At 35.2% G+C, this 18,581-nt stretch overlaps 1 protein-coding gene across 4 annotated transcripts in view; it reads left to right on the top strand.

Moving 5' to 3' along the window:
- The window catches only part of PARN (poly(A)-specific ribonuclease), a 61,758-nt gene extending 43,572 nt beyond the window's left edge, over positions 1-18,186 (top strand). For all 4 annotated transcript variants that reach the window (XM_035895089.1, XM_035895086.1, XM_035895087.1 and 1 more), the window contains 3 exons: positions 7,948-8,137; positions 14,490-14,683; positions 17,352-18,186. In XM_035895089.1, coding sequence (XP_035750982.1) covers positions 7,948-8,137; positions 14,490-14,683; positions 17,352-17,404 — 437 coding nt within the window. In that variant the 3' untranslated portion in view covers positions 17,405-18,186. The remainder of the gene's footprint in view (positions 1-7,947; positions 8,138-14,489; positions 14,684-17,351) is intronic.
- The last annotated feature ends 395 nt before the right edge of the window (positions 18,187-18,581 follow it).

Below are 18,581 nucleotides of genomic sequence, written 5' to 3'. Positions count from 1 at the left end.
TTCAGTGAGGTGAACTGGCTCATGAGGAGGTCAATAAATACCAGAAACACTGTAAAGGAGGGTGGCTTGGAGTAGGAGCTAAGGAGCAAGGAATGGGATTCTCCCATTTGGTAAACAGTTGTTAGATTAAATGAGCTGTCTAGCCATAACCGTGGGTTCCATTTCTTTCCAAAAAGTCTTTCAGATCTGAGCTCTTTGTGCTTTGAATAATAATAGACATTGAGACCTTCTATCTGACTAGAAAGGAAGTGTTCTGTGTGTTTTACGCTTTTAATTTGTAGATTAATAGATCTGAATATGTTACTAGTACTCCTGGAAATTAAAATTCTCCAGTGTTGATTGCAAAGCATTTTTGTATTAGTAAATGCAGGGAATGAGATATGAATTTCTACTTGTGGTGTTCAGGAATCTTGACTATAACAAGAAAATTAATTGCTGGTTGCTAAGTTCTAGTCATGGTTTTACAGTGGAACCTGTGGTATAAATCATAATATAGATAGATATTTTACAACTTTCAGCATTAGTGATGCAGAATTAAGAGGACTGATCACAGACTTGCCTTCAGGCACCTGCAGCCATATCTTTTTCTCATCAGTTAAAAAAAAAAAACAAAAAAAAAGAACCAAACAATCCCTGTGCCCTGTAAGTTTGAATATAGTGGGATTTTTTTAATACAGTGTTGGAAGTCTTATGACTACCTTTTAATGTGATTTGGATTTCTTGAAATGGGTTAATAAATTTCACAGCTTTTGTTTCAGTTACTGAGGTATTTTAAACAGGGTGCAAAGGTTAAGTACGGTTAAGCTTGAATTCTTTCAGTAATTAAAAACTTCATCTTTAAGAAAGTTAAAAACCTTTATGACAATCTGCATCCATGTGCATAGTGTGAAATGTCTCAGTGGACTATACTATCATCTGTGTTGTTTGTCGAGAGATTTTTTTTTTTAGTTTAAAACACTGGCTAAGGATCCTTCCTCTTTCTCTGTCATGCTTTGTACTTGGCTTTTTTCCTTTCTCCTGTAAAACCATTTTCTTTCAGATCACCTGTTCATCTGTTAGTTTTCCCATTTTTTCCAAAGTGGAGAGTCAAAGACTTATTTTGGTTTGCGCTCTGACTAACTTATCATCCTCCTTCGCAAGGTGAACAGCTGATTTGTCACCACATTGATCGTGCTCTGGATTCAGATGTCAAATGAGATGACAATCTTTGTAAAACAGTGGGGTTTTTAAAAGTCTGTTTTAGAATCTGTATAGGCACCTTCCGCTATCTTAGGCTAATACAGGAGGGGAAAACAGAAAGAGATGTTTCAGCACCACGTACAAATTGGAGTTTTCAGTTTTGATACAGCCTGCAGATAGTTGCTATTATCAAATATAATTCAGAGGCTATGGATCCTTAAAATAGTTAAATTACATTTCTGTATCATAGTCTAGTACACAGATTCCTTGGAACAAGGAAATACGACTGCACCAACCTTAATTTGTGTTTCTGTGCAGTCAGTATGCAGCTTGTGAAGTTAGGTGCGGAGTTAACCAACAAAGTTGATGCATTTCTGTAACTTGGAAAAATGTTGCCCTAGTGCAGCGCTTTGTCCTTGAACATTTTGTACTTAGTTCTGCACCTATGCCTTGGAACAAAAGTGGGTTTTACAAAGGTAAGATTTTTTTTCATGGGCGCCAAAGAATAACATAGTATTTTACCTCAGTTGTTTTGATCTGAGGTTTTTTCCTAAACAAAAATTTTTTAGACATCTGAATTTCTAAGCATGTGAAAATGGTCAAGTATTGTTTGTTTTATTTTAGTAAATGCAATGCAGATGGTTTCCTAGAGCAATTTGAACGGGTGGTCTGTGTTGGTGAAATTGATAAAAACTTAAGTTCTCTAATAAAATGTTGAGACTTGGCGCTTTTTAAACACATTACCTTCCAGCCTGTTTAATGTTTGGGCAACTGAGGAGGAGCAGCACATATCAGAAGTTGGATAAATTCCCTTGGGAAAGGGGGGAAAGCAGGCATGTTAAATAATTGAAAACTTGTTGAAGCATGCATGTTTTATGATTGTGTGCTACAACTGGTATGAAGAGACTTGAGACTTTCTAATAGTTACATTGAGGCTGCTTTCCTTATCACTGAATAAAAGACGGAATAAATCATTCTGATGATCTCTGAGACAGTAAACTGTAGGTCTATTTCTGGAAGTGCATTGACTAAGTAAATAATTTTTAACTTCTTCAGGGCTTTTGAATTTTATTAAGCTTTGCTGGGATCCAAAATTACACTGCATTACAGACGTCAAACAATTAGGCTCTGACTTCCACGTGGTTCAATGTTTTCTATCTGTAAAAGAAATTGTAAGTGAATTTTAATTATCTCCTGACTCGGAGCAAACCAAAACTTTCCCTTCGTGATGCTTCAGTGCAGGATGATCCTAGAGGATCTTTCATGAGATCTTGATACCTTGTTTTATTTAATTCTTTACTTCTTTTTTAAATAAACTGTTTGCAGTGAGGATTTTTCTTCTCTTTAACCTTCCTTGAGGACAAGGATCTTGAGAAGCACGCTGATGAAGTGTCACTTCATTTAGCAATGCTGGGCTAGTCTACTGTACTTACCTTGGCATGCACAAAAAGGTCTTGATGCAGCAGCACAGCTGTTACGGAAAATGGAAAGCAGTCAGTAAGGCTTTCTGTAGCTGAATTAGCAGTTATTTTTGACTCTTCAGTCACAACTGAAATATTTGTTTGACTCTCTTAGAAGTAGACCTGTGCAGGATGCTTCTGTTGAAAGCGGAGAGAACTATTTTCAGGATAAGGTTTCATCTCAGTAAAAACTTTCGCAAAGGAGTTGGAATACATGCAACTCAACAAAATAGCTGCCTCACTAGTGAGGGTTGATGACAAAGGCTTTAAAGAATCCTGTCTTGTCATATGTAGGTGTCTGACCCTCGTAAATTCGTGAAGTCTTGGATAGTTTTGACAGTAATGGTGTCAGATGGGTTTACTCTCCTAAAACTGCACTGTACTCTTCAGCTGATTGGTGATGAGTTGATGTGAGCATTCTAGATGAAGAGAATTAAAAAAAATCCAACCAACCAAAAAAAACCCGCAAAAACCACCACCCACAAAAAAAACCCCAAAACCACAAACCAAACCCCAATGCTTTAAAAGCAGGATTTAAGGAAACATTCAGGTTTTTCTGAAATACAAATGAATTTGAATCCTTCTGACCTGCTAACTGTCAAAAGTAACACAGTTTAAGTAACTTTTTTTGTAACCAGATTTGAGAAAAATAGTCTAATCTACTGTTTTGAAATTATTCTTTTGTCAGGGCCGAGTAACATACTACATAGGGTAGTTATTCCCAGGATCGCTTCTTTCCTGCTAAAGAAACATACTTGTTTTGCACTCTTCTAGATTCTTATACATACCCGTGAAATTTTGAAAATCACTGAATAATACAATGAAGTATCCAGCTAGTTCAGAACTTAATTCTCTGTAGGTACTGGAAAAGAAGAGAGCACAAAGATTATGTGATTGAATCTGCACTATCTTTCAGTGTTTGAATGACTGCCATTCATAATTAACTCTGGGGTACTACATGGACTTACTCCAGATGAAGAAACATTAAGAAAACTAAATACAGTAATTTATTGGTAGGAGACAGTACAGCCTGCCTCCTTCCTAATCCTAAAGATTGCTCATAGTTCTAAAAACTGCTCATTTAGTCTGGTGGAGGAGGGAAAGCTGTCCCAGTGCTGTCCCTTGTTTTTTAGAGCATTCTTTATTTTGGCTCTCAAACCAGACTATTTTAAGAAAAAAAGAATGGTAATGCAGTAATTTTTATTATATGTTTTTATTTGTTTGTTTGGGGTGTGCTGGTCCTTTGAGAGGTGGACCAAGGTTTCATTTCAGCAAGGTTTTTTGTAGTACTACATAGACCAACGCATGGTTCCAGCCCCATTGCCAGCTCTGCTTCCTCGTTCTAGGAAAGGGGTGGCTAAGGAACTAGTGAATGGGGGTGAGATTGGGAACTGATTAGTTTATATGTTCAGATAGAGCAAAGAGGCTGTGATTGGACCAGGTTTGAAAATAAACTGGTTTGACACTAAAGAAAAATGCATTTGGGAAGGGCTACCTGGGATAAAGAACCAGAAATGGATAATGGGATATAGCTTGGTTAGGTTGGTAGCAGAGACAAACAGTTTCAAAACGGAGGTAGGAGTGCCAGAGGAAATAGGAGAGAGCCGGTTTAATATTGAAGAATGTTTAGGGTTAAAATAGATTGCAAGACCAATATGAGATAAAGACAGACCTAGGAAAGACTGAACTGGGAAAAAGACAAATTGGAGAGTAGGGTAAGGGCAGAAATCAGTAGAAATGTTAGCTAATTAGTGAGAGTGCTCTCAAGTTCATGCATCTTTTTCTGAGAGAAGCCAACAGAGAGTGTGCCTAATGCTTTTTATATTGAGTCAACACTAGGAACTATAAGTAACTTTCATAATTCTAGTGGGAGAGGCTGGAGAAATGCATCTAAAATGTCTGGTCCAACTAATTAGTTGTGTGTATAACAGTGTGATGCCTTGCAGCAGAAATTGTCCAGGTATGCTTATAGGTCTGAAAACTGCATATAGGCTAAAAAACCAAACCAAAAAAACCCAAAAAACCCAACACTGATATTGCAATACCAATTTCACTAATATTTAAAACAATATAGGTGAGTTATGCTTATGCATTGATACAGATGACCCTGGCCATATGATCACATGCTGTTTCTTTTGGAGAATTTAGGTTTATGATTTCTCTGGGAATATGTTAATACATTTGCTGTGTAAGAACCAAACCCTGATTGAATGCTCTGTGTAGTGGACAATTTAATTCCAGTCAGGTTAATGTAAAAGATACCCTCTAATTTGGGTTGTTGAGTGTTTTCTTCTGCTTTCTGTTTATAAAATAGGCACATAGCACTGCTGCTTCAGCTCATGAGCTTTACTTTGAAACACTGGACAATGCCATGATGAAAAAAGTGCACATACAAACTTCTGATTTTTTTTTTTTTTTTAATGGAGTATGAATAGCCCTAGAAGTCAGTAAATAAGATTGTGGAACCATACAATAAGTAATGAAAATAAAACAAAATGCTGAAGTAGCTACTCACTAATGGAACACTGTCAATCCGACTGAGGTACCAGTCCCATGTTTTAAGTAGTACATGATCAGGTAAGACTAATACAGCACCTATACAGAGGTCCCTTTTAAGGCTTCACAGGTGAATTTTTACTTTAGTATTTCATAAACTTGAGCGTTTAGTATTGCAGCTTAATTGCAGCCTTAATCTGTGTAGTTTTGTGTATTTGTTTATATATTGTGGGTTCTTTACCGGCACAGTTCACTTAAATATTTGTCTATTTATTAAAAGACTTAATATCATCAAGTGGTCATCTGTCAGGATTTTGCTCTGCATAAGAACAAGGACTTGGTGAAAGAATATCTTTGTACACGTTCCTCTTGATGTCAATCAGCCTGTTTTAACAGCCTGCCTAATAACTAGGGAAGATGCCAGTCTCTAGGAATGTTTTCCCTAAAATAATGTGCAATTCTACTGTATGACAGAAACTTAACTTTACAGCTGCAACTAGTGTAATGAAAAGCAGCCATGTGGGGTTGGTTACTAGGTCAGGTTTCTGACAGAAAGATTTGTCTTCTCTCATGATTTAAATAAATAAGTAAATAAACCCCCTAAGTTCTCTTTAGTTTGTTAGAATTTACAATGTATTCTAGCAATGCATTTCTTCTATTGGTGTTACAGAGCAATGTAACTGTATTTGCTTTGTTTGGCAATATGGATAGCATTCATCAAAAAAGCATCACAGAAAATGTATTTTAAACTTTTATAGGGAGTTGCTCTTCAGTTCAAGACCATGCAAGATCAATTTATCTATGTGGCTCCATAGAATTCTCCATATGTCTTCATTTCAGTTGTTCAATGCATGAAGCAATATATTCAGCATATAATTTTTTATATTAAATATATATACATATATATGTATTTGCATATATTTGTGTGTGTATGTGTAATATGAATGGATTGCTACAAAATATAGGCCTTATTTCAGGAAGGCAGAGTTGTCTTTGTTCAAAAATATTGACTCCTACACAGATTTATTTTAAAATTATCTTTAGGCTGCATAGGGATGATTCTGCGTGCCCCCCACCCTCCCACCCCCTTAAATACAGGCTAGGTTTGTCAGGGAATTAAATGAAAGAGCCATAATTTTGGCTCTTAGTTTATAGCAAAACAAATAATGTGAAATGGTTATTGTGTTTTAACAAATCATTATTTGTCAGATGATCCATCGTAACTATGTGCTTGATTTTAGCGACTAAAAACATGCTTGAGTTTAACTAAACAAATTTTACCCTGAGGAATGTCGGCTGGCATGCAGTAACTCCAGTGTGCGTTATTAATTCATTCATTATGCCTGCGCCATAACTTCATGGGCAATAAATATACTCGTAATTCTTACAAACAGATCCTGTAACTTCACAGTTCAAAACAAATACAAGGGGTGTGAAAGGAGGTATGCATAACATCTTTTTGGTTAGTGCAACAATCTCATGAGGCTATTAATCATAATTGCTGGTATCTATTCTTGGGATTAAAATTAAATATACAAAGCTGTCCCTGGCTTTATGTACGTTTGAAAGACTGCAGCAGCAGCAGCAGCAACATCTATATGCTGTGACTGGGTACTATAGGTAACTCATTTCACACTAGCATAGCCAGTATGCAGAATAGATGATCTGTTCTAAAAGAGGAAAAAACCAAATCCACCTGTCTTCCTCACCTTTTCTGAATTGTGATCTTGGAGCTTGCTATTTCTAGTACTTGGGCTCAACGTAATACATAATACCTGTATTCAAGATCAGAGCAGTTCAGCTAGAATCAGAAAGTTGGATATACATCTGAAATTTCTACAAAAAGATTGGAAGTACATAATAAAATCAGGATTTTGTCTCCACTACAATTATGGTTATTTTAAAACATGCAGCCCAAGTATATGAAAAACAATCTGGGTTGGGTTTTTTTATATTTAAACTGGTTTACTGGTTGGTTTACAATACTTTCTTTCAGCAAGTTAGGCTGAAAACAGCAGAGGACACAGCTGACAGTCAGTTTAATTTGCTGATTCATCTGTTACAGTGATGGCTTCAGGCCAGAGCTTGGCTTGCAGACTAAAGACTGAGAGCTGTGAAGATGCTGGGATTTGAAGGAATGTTGGTAAATTTTTGCTGAGTGAAGGCAGTGAAAGTGGTTTTTTTTCTTTATTTTTGGAGTGATTCTAATTTTGCATTGATAAAAATCCTTCTGCCTTGAACTTGCAGCCTTTTTTTAGTTAAATGGAGACCAAACATTAGAAAGATACAAGGATGGAACAGCTGGATATTAGTTAAGTGCTGCTTCCACGGATATCTTGTGTAACCAAAAATGCAGCTCAAATAAGCTTATGTTTCACAGCAATTGAGCAGAGTTTTGGCAAAGGCTTTGCAAATGTCGTCTTTTCCTGGCAGACTTGCAAAATAAACCTGCTGGGTTAAGTAATGAGACTAAAAAGGAAAAAATCCAGGAAATCTTTTCTTGCCGACAAGCAATCTGGAAGAGGGTTACAACTGAAGAATTGATGGTTTCTAATTTAAAAGAAAAGTCTTAAGTAGATTTTTTTGTATGAAGTCTGACTCTGAGAAGTTTCTAGCTCAAACATTCCATGTGAATTTAGGAGAGTAGAGCAATTTTTTTTTTCTTCACAATCACTAACAGTGGAACTAGAAGTCATTTATATGAACAGAGCAAATAGCTCATTGCCTTCTGCTTTTCAGAGTAAGTTATTTCAGGAGAGGGCATGCAGTCATTTAAAAGTGTTTTCTATAACATCACTTTTCTTCCCCATAGCTGTAAACACCAGCAGGTATGCTGAAAGTTATAGGATCCAGACATATGCAGAATATGTTGAGAAAAAACATGAAGAAAAACAGGCAAAGAGAAAATGTACAGAAGATAGTTGGAAGGAGATGGAGAGAAAGCGGTTAAAAACTCAGTGCACACCTTACATTTCCCAGAGTCGATACTACTGTGTTAACAGGTGAGACTTTTCCTGCATTGCCAACTCTTGTATTTCTATTGCATTTTTATTAGAAGTCTAGCAATTTTCTGGTAGTTCTTAACCAACAGGTGATGTTTTTCCTGTACATATTACTTTGCATATAAATCAGTAGTGGTACATCAGCTGTCACAAGATCGTGGGTAAAGGAGCAGAGGGAATTTGGTACAGTATGTCGCTGTGTGTATTTCTTCTTCTGTTTTTACCCTCTCATATTAATTTTACCCTGTCATATTAATGACAAGTTTTGGATATGATAGTAACAGGAGGCTCCTTTCTCAGTCATCTGTGTAGCTGTGAATGGGAAGGGTCTTTTACTATATAACTAACTTATCAAGTGATTGCCATTCTCCCCCTGAATCTATCAATTCTATATAAAAAGTTTCAGTGGAGCGCATAAGTTACATGTTAGGTGGTGGGTTTGGTTGATGGAAGAGGTTTTTTATTTGGTTGGTTGGTTTTGGTCTTTCTCTTTTTTTCTCCCTGGTTAGACAGACCAAATGAGATGGTCATAAAACCAACACTGAAGCCTCTTTGCTTTATCTTTCTTGGGAATGCTGTGATAAGTTCTAGCTCTCAGTATATCTTCCTGTAAACATTATCTGTCATGTAACAAATCTACTAAACTTGTTCTGTTCTTCTCGCTTACATAAGCTTATGATTTGCCTACTTTACAAAATTAAATGCAGGTATGTATTTTGGCTAGCTGTCAAATTTTCATGGCTTTTGTCATGGTGGGAATTCTAATTGTGTTAGAGACATGTTTGATCCCTAAAAACCATATGGAGGAACCTGGTGATAAAATGCATACCAAACAAAGTTAGTTTAATTGAACTATTGTACTTAGGAAAACTTGGGAGAGTGCATGCTGTGGAGACATGAGGAGCTTTAAAGATTGTCCTGGCACTAGTTTATATGTGGCTAAGGTTTAGGTCTGTAATTAAGTCTGTATTAAATAGTCTGAAAATACTTACCACATCTTGAGTCTACTGCAAAGAAATACTAAGTCCTAGTTTTATGTCTACAAGAAGAAGTATCTCTCCTCAATTAATGTTGGTTTTTGGGTTTCTCACAGATTCTAGACAGATGGTAAGAGTGGCAGCTTATGGTTGGAACCATAGACAACTTAGTCATTTAACACATACTTTGAAAACAGTAAATGCAGAAAGCTCATTTGTTGTTTTCTTACAAAGAAGTTTGAGAACTACTGCAAATGTATTGTTCAAAAAATTGCTGACTAAATTTTCAGTGATTTCTTTCCTTAAAATCATGATACACCGCAAAGAGTTATATGCCTAAGCACCCCATCTCCTTGAGAATTTTTCATCTATTTTTTTCAAGTGTTGTAAAATTCCACAAGAAGCAGCCATGGTTTTAGATGATCAACACTTTGATAGCCTTGGATAGGAGCCTTTATTTTGTTGATAGAACTTCCTTTGTAATTGATGTTACGTGAATTTTTGTTCTCTTGTTATCCTATTAATAAAGTGATTTGGTTCTGTCCCAAATGCCCTTTCATGCAGGTCTTCTGACATGTTTTTCTTAATTTTATTTTTATTTGTTACTAGTTAGATTGTGCTCTCCTGTCAATTAATATTTTGTAAACATTTCCTCTTAAGTGTAATCTGGTTAGGTATAATATGGAACTGCAAACCTTGTGGTCTTTCAGTTTACTCAGGATGAGCATTTTCCTTTTGTTTCCAGTCAAAGATATCTCAAAAATATTTGTTTATATTTTTATATATGGCAACCAGCCAATTTTATATAAAATATAATAAATATAATGCAATATAAATATTTTTATGAAGCAATCAGGACACATATATGTATGTATATTTGTCCGGATTAATTTCTATCATATATAGTTGAGCAGTCAATACTGTGATGTGTCTAGCAGCTGATCTCTTATAATAGCTTCATGCTACCACATCCTTTATTTATTTATTATTTAATAAGCTTATTGCATCAGTTTCTGCCAGGGAGCACAGCTGCAGAATAGCTGTTCCTCTCCGTGATGACAATACATCCTGGCTACTTTTTCATTTAGTAATGAAGTTGTTGGGTATTTCTTGTAAGGAACTTTTGTCTTAAATTGACTGATATGTATGTAACAAAGCTTCTTTAATTCCCGTCTTACTAAAAAACGTATAGTCCAATATTATAGAGGGACTACTCTTGAGAAAATGTAGCATAATAGTATTAATAGCGGTCACAGGGTAAACTGATTATGTGGAAGGGGTATATGTTAATTATAACTTATTACTACTGTTAGATACCAAAATTGATTTTAATGGAAATATGCCTGATTATTAATGTCAGATGGAGAAGTAGATGAAAAACTGATGCATGTGACAAAACTTAGAGTATTTAATAAGATCCCCTTCTCTAAAGCTGTTCACTATTGAGAACATGCTTTCAAAACAGATGGATTGTGGCCTGTTGTGTATTATACGGTACCGGCTATGTTGCGCTTAGCAAATAACTGCCTGCCAGCTCTGCCATGACTGTTGAATACTACATGGATTTAAGATCTTTTCCTTAGCAAAATAGTGTTAAACCATAGCATAAAAAAATCAAATAGGGTGTGTTCTATGTAAAACTAGACATCCTGCTCTACTTGTAGCTACTTACTCTAATTTTCCTTATCATCATCTAGGAATGAGTAAAATAAAATAAGGCCAATGGCAAAAGTCTTATGCTTGTATGAAGTACAGGAAAGTGATACATCATTTTGCCTTGCAAATTTTCTAGCTAACACCAGGAGTGCTGCATCAGGGTGCTCTTTGTAGCACCACTTCCTTGAATGTCTTTATTTTGCTGAAGATAGTTTGTCTCATTTTTGAAATGTTCATGTACTATTGTTGATTCTTTTGCTTTTTACAGAAATGGTTGTTTATAGTGGAAAGGATAAGAATTAGGAAAAGCTGCATCATTAAAGATACGGATAATAAATAGTGCAAGCAAACTATTACAGTGTTCCAGTATTCTAGTGTTATTTCAGGAGATTTCACCTGTTCTTAAGCTGAAATGACTGATTTTTATGATGGGTCAGTAACTACTCCCCTTCCTCAAGGTTGTTCAAAGTGGCAAGAAAAGGCAGGGTTTATGTTTTCTTTTAAATGAAATTTACTTGAAGTTGGAGGTCTGCATACATCTGGGCCAATTCAAGATGCCCTGTTGTGATGGAATTAAGTCATCCTTTTGTAAGTAGGACATGCTTTTCCAAAACAGAAAATGTTCAATGCTACATCATCATAATTGTTTTCCCACCTTCTGCCCCCCTCCGCTTTTCTGATTCTTCCAAAATAAGAATCTAGTACATAGTACTAGTTGGATTGCTGCTATTTACTAGCTGAAATGACACTACAAAGTTCATGGGCAGTTTAATCAGGTGGAGTCCATGCTCTTTCTGGCAGTAGAGTGATGTATAAGTTCTACACATCCTGTTGATTCATCTAGTACTAATGTTGCTAGTGCTACTGCTGGAATTTAACAAAATACTGTATTCTTTGTTGATTAGAACTGTACTTAATACGAATAAAACCTGATAATAAGCCCTAGATTTTCTGTTTCTACCACCTTCCTCCAGTGGCATTCATCCTTGTTGGGTTTGCCTGTGGGCTGGCATTAAAATAGGCCAACAGGAGGGAGAGGTTGAAGAAGGACTAGTGGAAACTGCCCTCATTGAAGACACTTGGCACCCCGCCTACCATCATCAGTGACTGATGTGAAAGCTATATTGTATTCACTAAGTAAATTTGCCAACTGGCAGTGATGGTTTTGGTTTTTGGGTTTTCTTGTGGGTTAGGTTTTTTTCCCAAAAAAACCCCTCTTGGCTAGTAATTTTATTTAAAAAAAAAAAAAAAAAAGAGGACAATCTCCATTTCAATATACAAAAGAAATTTTAGAACCTTCGTGAATATATTATTAAAAAAATATTGCATGGATAGTGTTTGTACATGTGTGTTCTGAAACCCAAGTGCTACATTAGTTGATGGATGATGTAAGTCTGTGTCTTTAAATGGTTCAGGTATCCAAATACTTGAGAATCCTAAACAAGTATATCTGAGTTGGACAATTACTGATAGCTGTTAGTTTGTTCAGTTCTTCCACTTTGCTTAGTAGTTTCTCAACAGAGCAAGGAAACTGAGCCAGAAATATGGACATATACCAAAATAGCTGGTATAATTAGAAGACTGAACTTTGCTTGAGTAGTGCTCTAACTTGTATATACAACCATAGTGATTTGCTGCTATTGCTAAGTGAATAAATAATGTTGCTGTAGTCCTTGAATCTTATTTTAGGTCAAAGAAGAGTAAGACACAAAAAAATCAACTCTTAGCCATCTAGACTCCATGCAATGAATAAATGTAGAGTAAAATTAATATTTTGAGAGAAAGCAAGAAGTTAACAGTTCTTGATAGTAAGAGATACGTATTCTGGATTTTGTGCTGCTGCTTTTTTTGGTGGGTTTTTTTTTCCCCTTAAGGTATCTACAGGAAGAACATAAAGCCTAAAATTAATTTTTATTTTGTACTTTGGTACACAGCTAAATGTGTCAAGAATTTGTTTCTCTTTATTTGCAATAACTTCTCAAGAGCCTAAGCTGAAAAAAAATTAAATTCAGCCATAAGACCTTTCAAAAAGGGAGCTTCTTCCTACAATGAGTGCAAGTTCCCTTCTAAGAGCCAAGTGCTCATAATGTGTCTAAGAAATCCTGAGATAATAAAATGTATGGCTCCTGAGTTTTTCTTCTGTATGTATTTTCAGAATATCTTTCCCAAAAGTAGAATTCTTACAAACTTCTCTAAAGTGTTTTAAAAAATACATATAGTAGTTTTTCATTTTCTAAATGCTCTTTCTTCACTGTTCCTTTTTTTTCTTTCCAAACCTAGTTTTTGCTTGTTTTACAATATTGAAGTGTGTATGTAGGATAAACGGTTCTGTCCAGCTTTTTGGCTGCATCTTTTTATTGATGGTAGTTGCGGTGTGACTCGAAATGATGGTTTGTAAGAAATCATGTAAGAAGGCCTTCTGTGTGTGAATGTTTGGAGGAAAAGCCAGCTATTCATCAGCATGTTTGTACTCCTAAAGTGGAAGTAAGAGCATGAGGCGTAATCATATGTTTCATGTCTGTTTATTGCCTTTGGACATTCCAGAAAGAGTCTGTTTTAAATTGCAAAATGTTCATCTGAAAAAATGCCATTTCAAAGCCAAAACTATACAGCCACATTTAACAGTCCTTTAGCTGAAACCTTACAGAAACATCATAATTTCCTGCTATTATTGATTAGAAAGAAAAAATAAAATAGCTTGTAAAACTTTGTTCTATAACTCAGTATTAATTTTATTTAAATAAAAGAATAGAACATGGCTTCAATGCATACAGCCAGTTTGTGTAGTTCTTAATGAAAAACTAAAGGTTTGTTAAGTCTAGAACTACATTTTAATTGAGTGTTCAAAAAGAACATTGAAACAGACATTTAAGTAGCTGATATTCCCATATCTAGAAGTTTGAATGGGAACTATCTTTTTAATCAGCCCCTTTGCTACTACATTCTTTCTTAAGCTAATTTGATTTTAATAGTGTCATTTGTCTTTCAAGGAAGCTTAACAATAGCATTCCAGTTGAATGAAAATCTATGCAGTGTTATTTCAATGTATGCTGAATGAAATGGAGCTCTAAGTTCATCTTCATACCATATTAGTCAGGCTTCATTCAAATACTACCTATAAGATGGGTATGCAATTTTTTGTGCTTCTCATTTTACCAGGGTGTTGGGTAGTAGGGCTCTTCTCTTTAAGGCTTGATTTAAAGTTCATTTTATAGAACTTTGTGATTTTCTCTGCCTTTATATAATAGAAATGCTTTTAAAACCACATATAGTTCCAGGGGAGAGGATAAAGTTAGCACGTAGAGTCCTTCAACATCAAGATGTGTGTTTGATGCTTAACAGTTGTATATAACATATTGTCTATTAAGAATGCTTTACAAGAGCTTTCATAACTAAGAGAATGAAAATTAAAATTAAACAGGGATAGAGAACAGCTGTAATTGCATTTGAGTTGAGTGATCTCATCAGAATAGCAGCTAAGCCTAAGACATTTATAGTACGAAGAACGAATACCTTCATCTAGGTAAGACTGGATTAGATAGCCAGTTTACATAATTTTACATTTAGGTCAGATCTTCCAGATAATGTAATTTCATGGTATATAACTTACTGTATTTATTCTGCTACCTTCATAAGCATTTAATAGATGTACAATAGCTAGTACCTATGTAATAGTTATTCTTGACTTATTCGTAGTCATATTCTTTTCTACATTTCAGTTTTACAGGTACCAGTACAGTGGGAAAGAGAATCATGAGTCCTATTCAGGAAGAAACTGGTTCTGATGATATGGAAGAGGGAGAAGGCCAAGATCCAGAATATGATCAGACAGACTCCTGTGCAGGATCCCTTCAAGATGGTAAGAAGAGAGCCAAAAAGTTCAAAAAGATCAGGACAGAACAAGTTCCAGCAGGTAAGCACAATATTTGTGTGCATGGTTTACTGGTCTGTTTGGAACTACTCTAGGCCTGAACAGAACTGAAGTTGTTTTCTTTAATGTCTTAACTTTTCTGGACCTCTGTGAATGTAATACAATAAGTCACTGTTGCAAGTCATTTTGCAGTAAGTTATTTAAACTGAAGATTGCATCATACAAAAATTGTAAAAACAAACCCCTCCAAAACCCCCAAAGTCAAAAAACCAAACAAAAAAAAAAGCCCAAACCACAAACAAAACCCCACCTGAGACCAACCAAAGGAAGTGGGATGTAGTTGATATCTTACTTGCTTACTTTCTTAAGGCAAAGCTCTTTGAATATTTTTAGCTATTCTTAATCTCTTTTTTTTTTTTTTTTAATGTGACTTTCTGTTTAAGGTTACCAATATGTTTTTCAGATCATAAGCAAAAATTGGAGGAATTCTGGAAGTAGGATTCTGGAGTAGATTTTACTGTTAATCCAATACTTTATAATGAAATTTAAGGTTAATTTAACATTTTCCCTTAAGATTGACTGGATGGAGTCATGGTATAATTGAATGCACATAGTTATTAGACAACCTCTGTTGCTTGCAAATGAGTCCAGTTTTAATAAACATACGTGCTGCCCTGAAAGCTAACGTATGTGTGCATTTAGAACTTTTAAGATGATATATCCTGATAATATTGCACTAACATCCCTTACTTATAGTTACTTGTGAGATAAAATATTTCTGTAAATTGAGAAAACAATAGAATTTCTCCATCTGGTCAGAATATTATTTAACTCTACAATTAAGCCAAAACTTTGACAGTCTACCTGTCTGCCCCTCACCACTCCTCTGGCACACCTTTTGCCACAGTGCTGTTTTAGGTAGAGTGCAGTCTGACCACTCAGACTGCTGTTTTATGTCCCCTGGTATAAATAACTAGGCTGGAACCCTCCTGAAACCCTTTTCTCTCTAAAACATTTCCTGAGAATGTGTTGAGTTTCTGAGACAACTCAATGAAGGAGTAAGCTGCCCAACAGGTCCTGATCTACTGGGCTCTTAAACTTATGCAGGCCCTTTAGCTTTCTGGGTGCTTTGCATTTATGAATCAGTTAGCTGTAGGGTTTTTTTTCTGATAACACTTGGCAAGATGGTGATGAAAGGTGAGCGTGTTTAAAATCCTTTCCAAACATTTTGGACTGATGGATCACAGTCACCCTTAACAGTTCTTGCAGTCTACCACATGCTCTGAGTAAGCTTTTGCCTATTTGAAAGGCTTACTGGACAGTGAGCAGATCATTCATGTTTCATGGACAGCTAGTTGTTGAAGCTTGAGGAATCTCACTTTCAGGAGATGCAGATTTTGAAAAGTAGAAGAAATAGTAGTCTTTTGTTGTTAAAAGTGTCAAAATCTGGATTTGCCCAAGTGATAATTTTTTTTTATTCTGCTATGCATAAATTATTTTTTTAATCTGTTTTAGAACTCAGTGAGTGTAATGCTTGAAAAATCAATAGTGTTTCTAATACAAATTATGAACCCAAAAAATTTTTTTTCTTCCAAAAACTGTTTTGATGTATACGTTAGTATATGCAATGTTCTGTGTGGTGTTTTTAACCATATCCTTTATTGTTTGTTACTTGGTTGAAAACTTTTCACCTAGGGTTGATGTAAGGGGGGTTTTGCAGACTTTATACCCACATAATTTTTAGCCAAGGTACTTTGAACTGTATGTCTGACTAAACACAGGCAGGTGACAATCAGATGACTGTGTTTCACCTGGTATTTTTGCTATGCTATGTGAATTATTGTGGCCTGTTAAAAAAAAAAAAAAGTTATTACCTTAGGTCACATGAATTTAGCCTTGAAAGATTTGGTTCTTATTGATGTATTTATTGTTGATTCTATTTCAACTTTTGTTAGTAACTTCTTGCAGAAATGTATTAGACTATATTAAAAAATTAAGTCATATCTTAATTATTGGTCATCTGGAGTAGTGCCTGTATTGAAGTATATTCAAACATTAATAGTTAAAACTTCATTTCAATATCTTCTCTAGCCACTTTCATCCAGAGAGTGGTATTGTATACTAAGCATCCTTTCTCTTGATTCGGTAGAATAAAATCTTTCTTAGCTGATTCAAAAGCCATGCTTGGAAATTGCTTTCTTCTTGTAGTTCAATAGGGCAGTTGGGCCATGCAAATGAACGCAAATGAGAAGACAGTCTACTGTAATTCCACATATAAAATTCATGCTCTGTGATAGGCATTATGGAAATATACATTTTTGGTATTAGTGTGATTCATCTTCTGTTAATTAGGGCTGGAAATATTTTTCACCATCTTAACTACCTTAAATAAGAATAACTGCAAGTGCGTTTGGGAAGATAATATTATTTAACTTTATCATCCCAGTTCTTGCAAAACCAAAATTACTTGGATTAAAAATATTCATTAATTGCAAAATATATTTTTTACCATTTGGGTAAGAAACTTGACATTAATTTTTTTTTTTTTTTACATGCCTACTCATAAACAGCCTCTTGCCCTTTGTAAATGTTGGCTTGCCAGTAATGTATCTAGAGCCTTGCTCTAGAGGGCAAAATATGTCTTTGTATGTCTATGTATGTGTTTTGTATATTGAAGTCTTTAAATTATTGTTCCGTGACTGTCTTTTAGGAAGCCTCACAACTAGTTCCACTGGAATTTTTGAAGTCCCTGAAACATGGTAGGAAACAACTGCCCTAACAAGTGGAATTGATTGAAAACAGTTGCAAGAATACACCTCTTGGAAGCCATACTTAATTTAAATAAAGTGGTGTTAACAAAGCAGTATGTGTCCTGAAAATCAGTTTAATTATTTTAAACTGTTTATTGAACAATCACTGTCAATTTTACTTGTGTGTATATTAACTAGTGTATGATTCGTTGTTGATCATGTGAAATCCTTGCTGTCAAATGATACTAGATTTAAGAAGCAAGACTAAATGTGTTTTGGTCACCTACTTTGGCATGCTGGCTATGAAATGTACAAAAAGAACTGGCACTCTGTGATTTCATGCTATGCTGTTTCCTGTGCTTGAGGGAGTTACCACAAATCTCCTAATCTTTAGCTGTTTTTCCAGGCAATATCAGTATGCTGTCAGCATTCTTGAAACAGGTAGAACTGCAGTTTTGCATATTGCTTTCTACCAGTTACTTTATTTGGAAATCTTCAGCTTTCCATTCTCTACCCCCACCCCCTGTGCAGCCAGTATTCATCTAAATACCAACTTTACACATAGCTTATCCTTTCGAAAAACCTGTAACTCACAAGTTTCTCAAACATTAATTTCCTGGTGGGAGGTATTTTTTCTGTTTTCACATCTATTGCTGTTTTCACTCTTTAAGTCTTGATCTGTTTCTTCCCTCCTTCTTCCCCAGCTTGTGGGGTTTTTGTAAAAATGTTTTTTGGTACCTGTGACGAACCTGCTAACTGCACCAGCCCTTTATTTGTTTAAAAAAGGATATGCATTGGTAGATTTTAGAAAAATATTTGATATTTAACATTTTTGTATCATGGAAATAAAAACAAAAGATGTATTTCCATAAAATGAAAATTAAAGACATTTTCTTAGGAACTGGTTTTGGTTTATTTGTTAGCTTATGAAGTGGTTTTAGTTAAATCTTTTTTTTGTCATAATATAACAATATTTTTGTCAGCCTGTGATTAGTAGATCCTTTTGGTCCATGGACTACTTTCAAGATATTTGTGAAGTACAACGAAGAAACACAAGCCTGTTGCCTAAGATTTAAATCGTTATGCATTTCCCTTGGAGTGGGGGAAGAAAAGAAGAGAGTTCTGCAAATCAGCAAGTTTAAAACCATTGCCATGGGAGAGTGGAATATTAAGAAGGCTTCATCAGATTG

Source organism: Egretta garzetta, unplaced genomic scaffold (genome assembly GCF_000687185.1).
Source record: "Egretta garzetta isolate BGI_Z169 unplaced genomic scaffold, ASM68718v1 scaffold575, whole genome shotgun sequence".
NCBI classification, from domain to species: Eukaryota; Metazoa; Chordata; class Aves; order Pelecaniformes; family Ardeidae; genus Egretta; species Egretta garzetta.
Note: the sequence above shows the minus strand (reverse complement) of the source record. Positions and strands in the feature narration are given on the sequence as shown.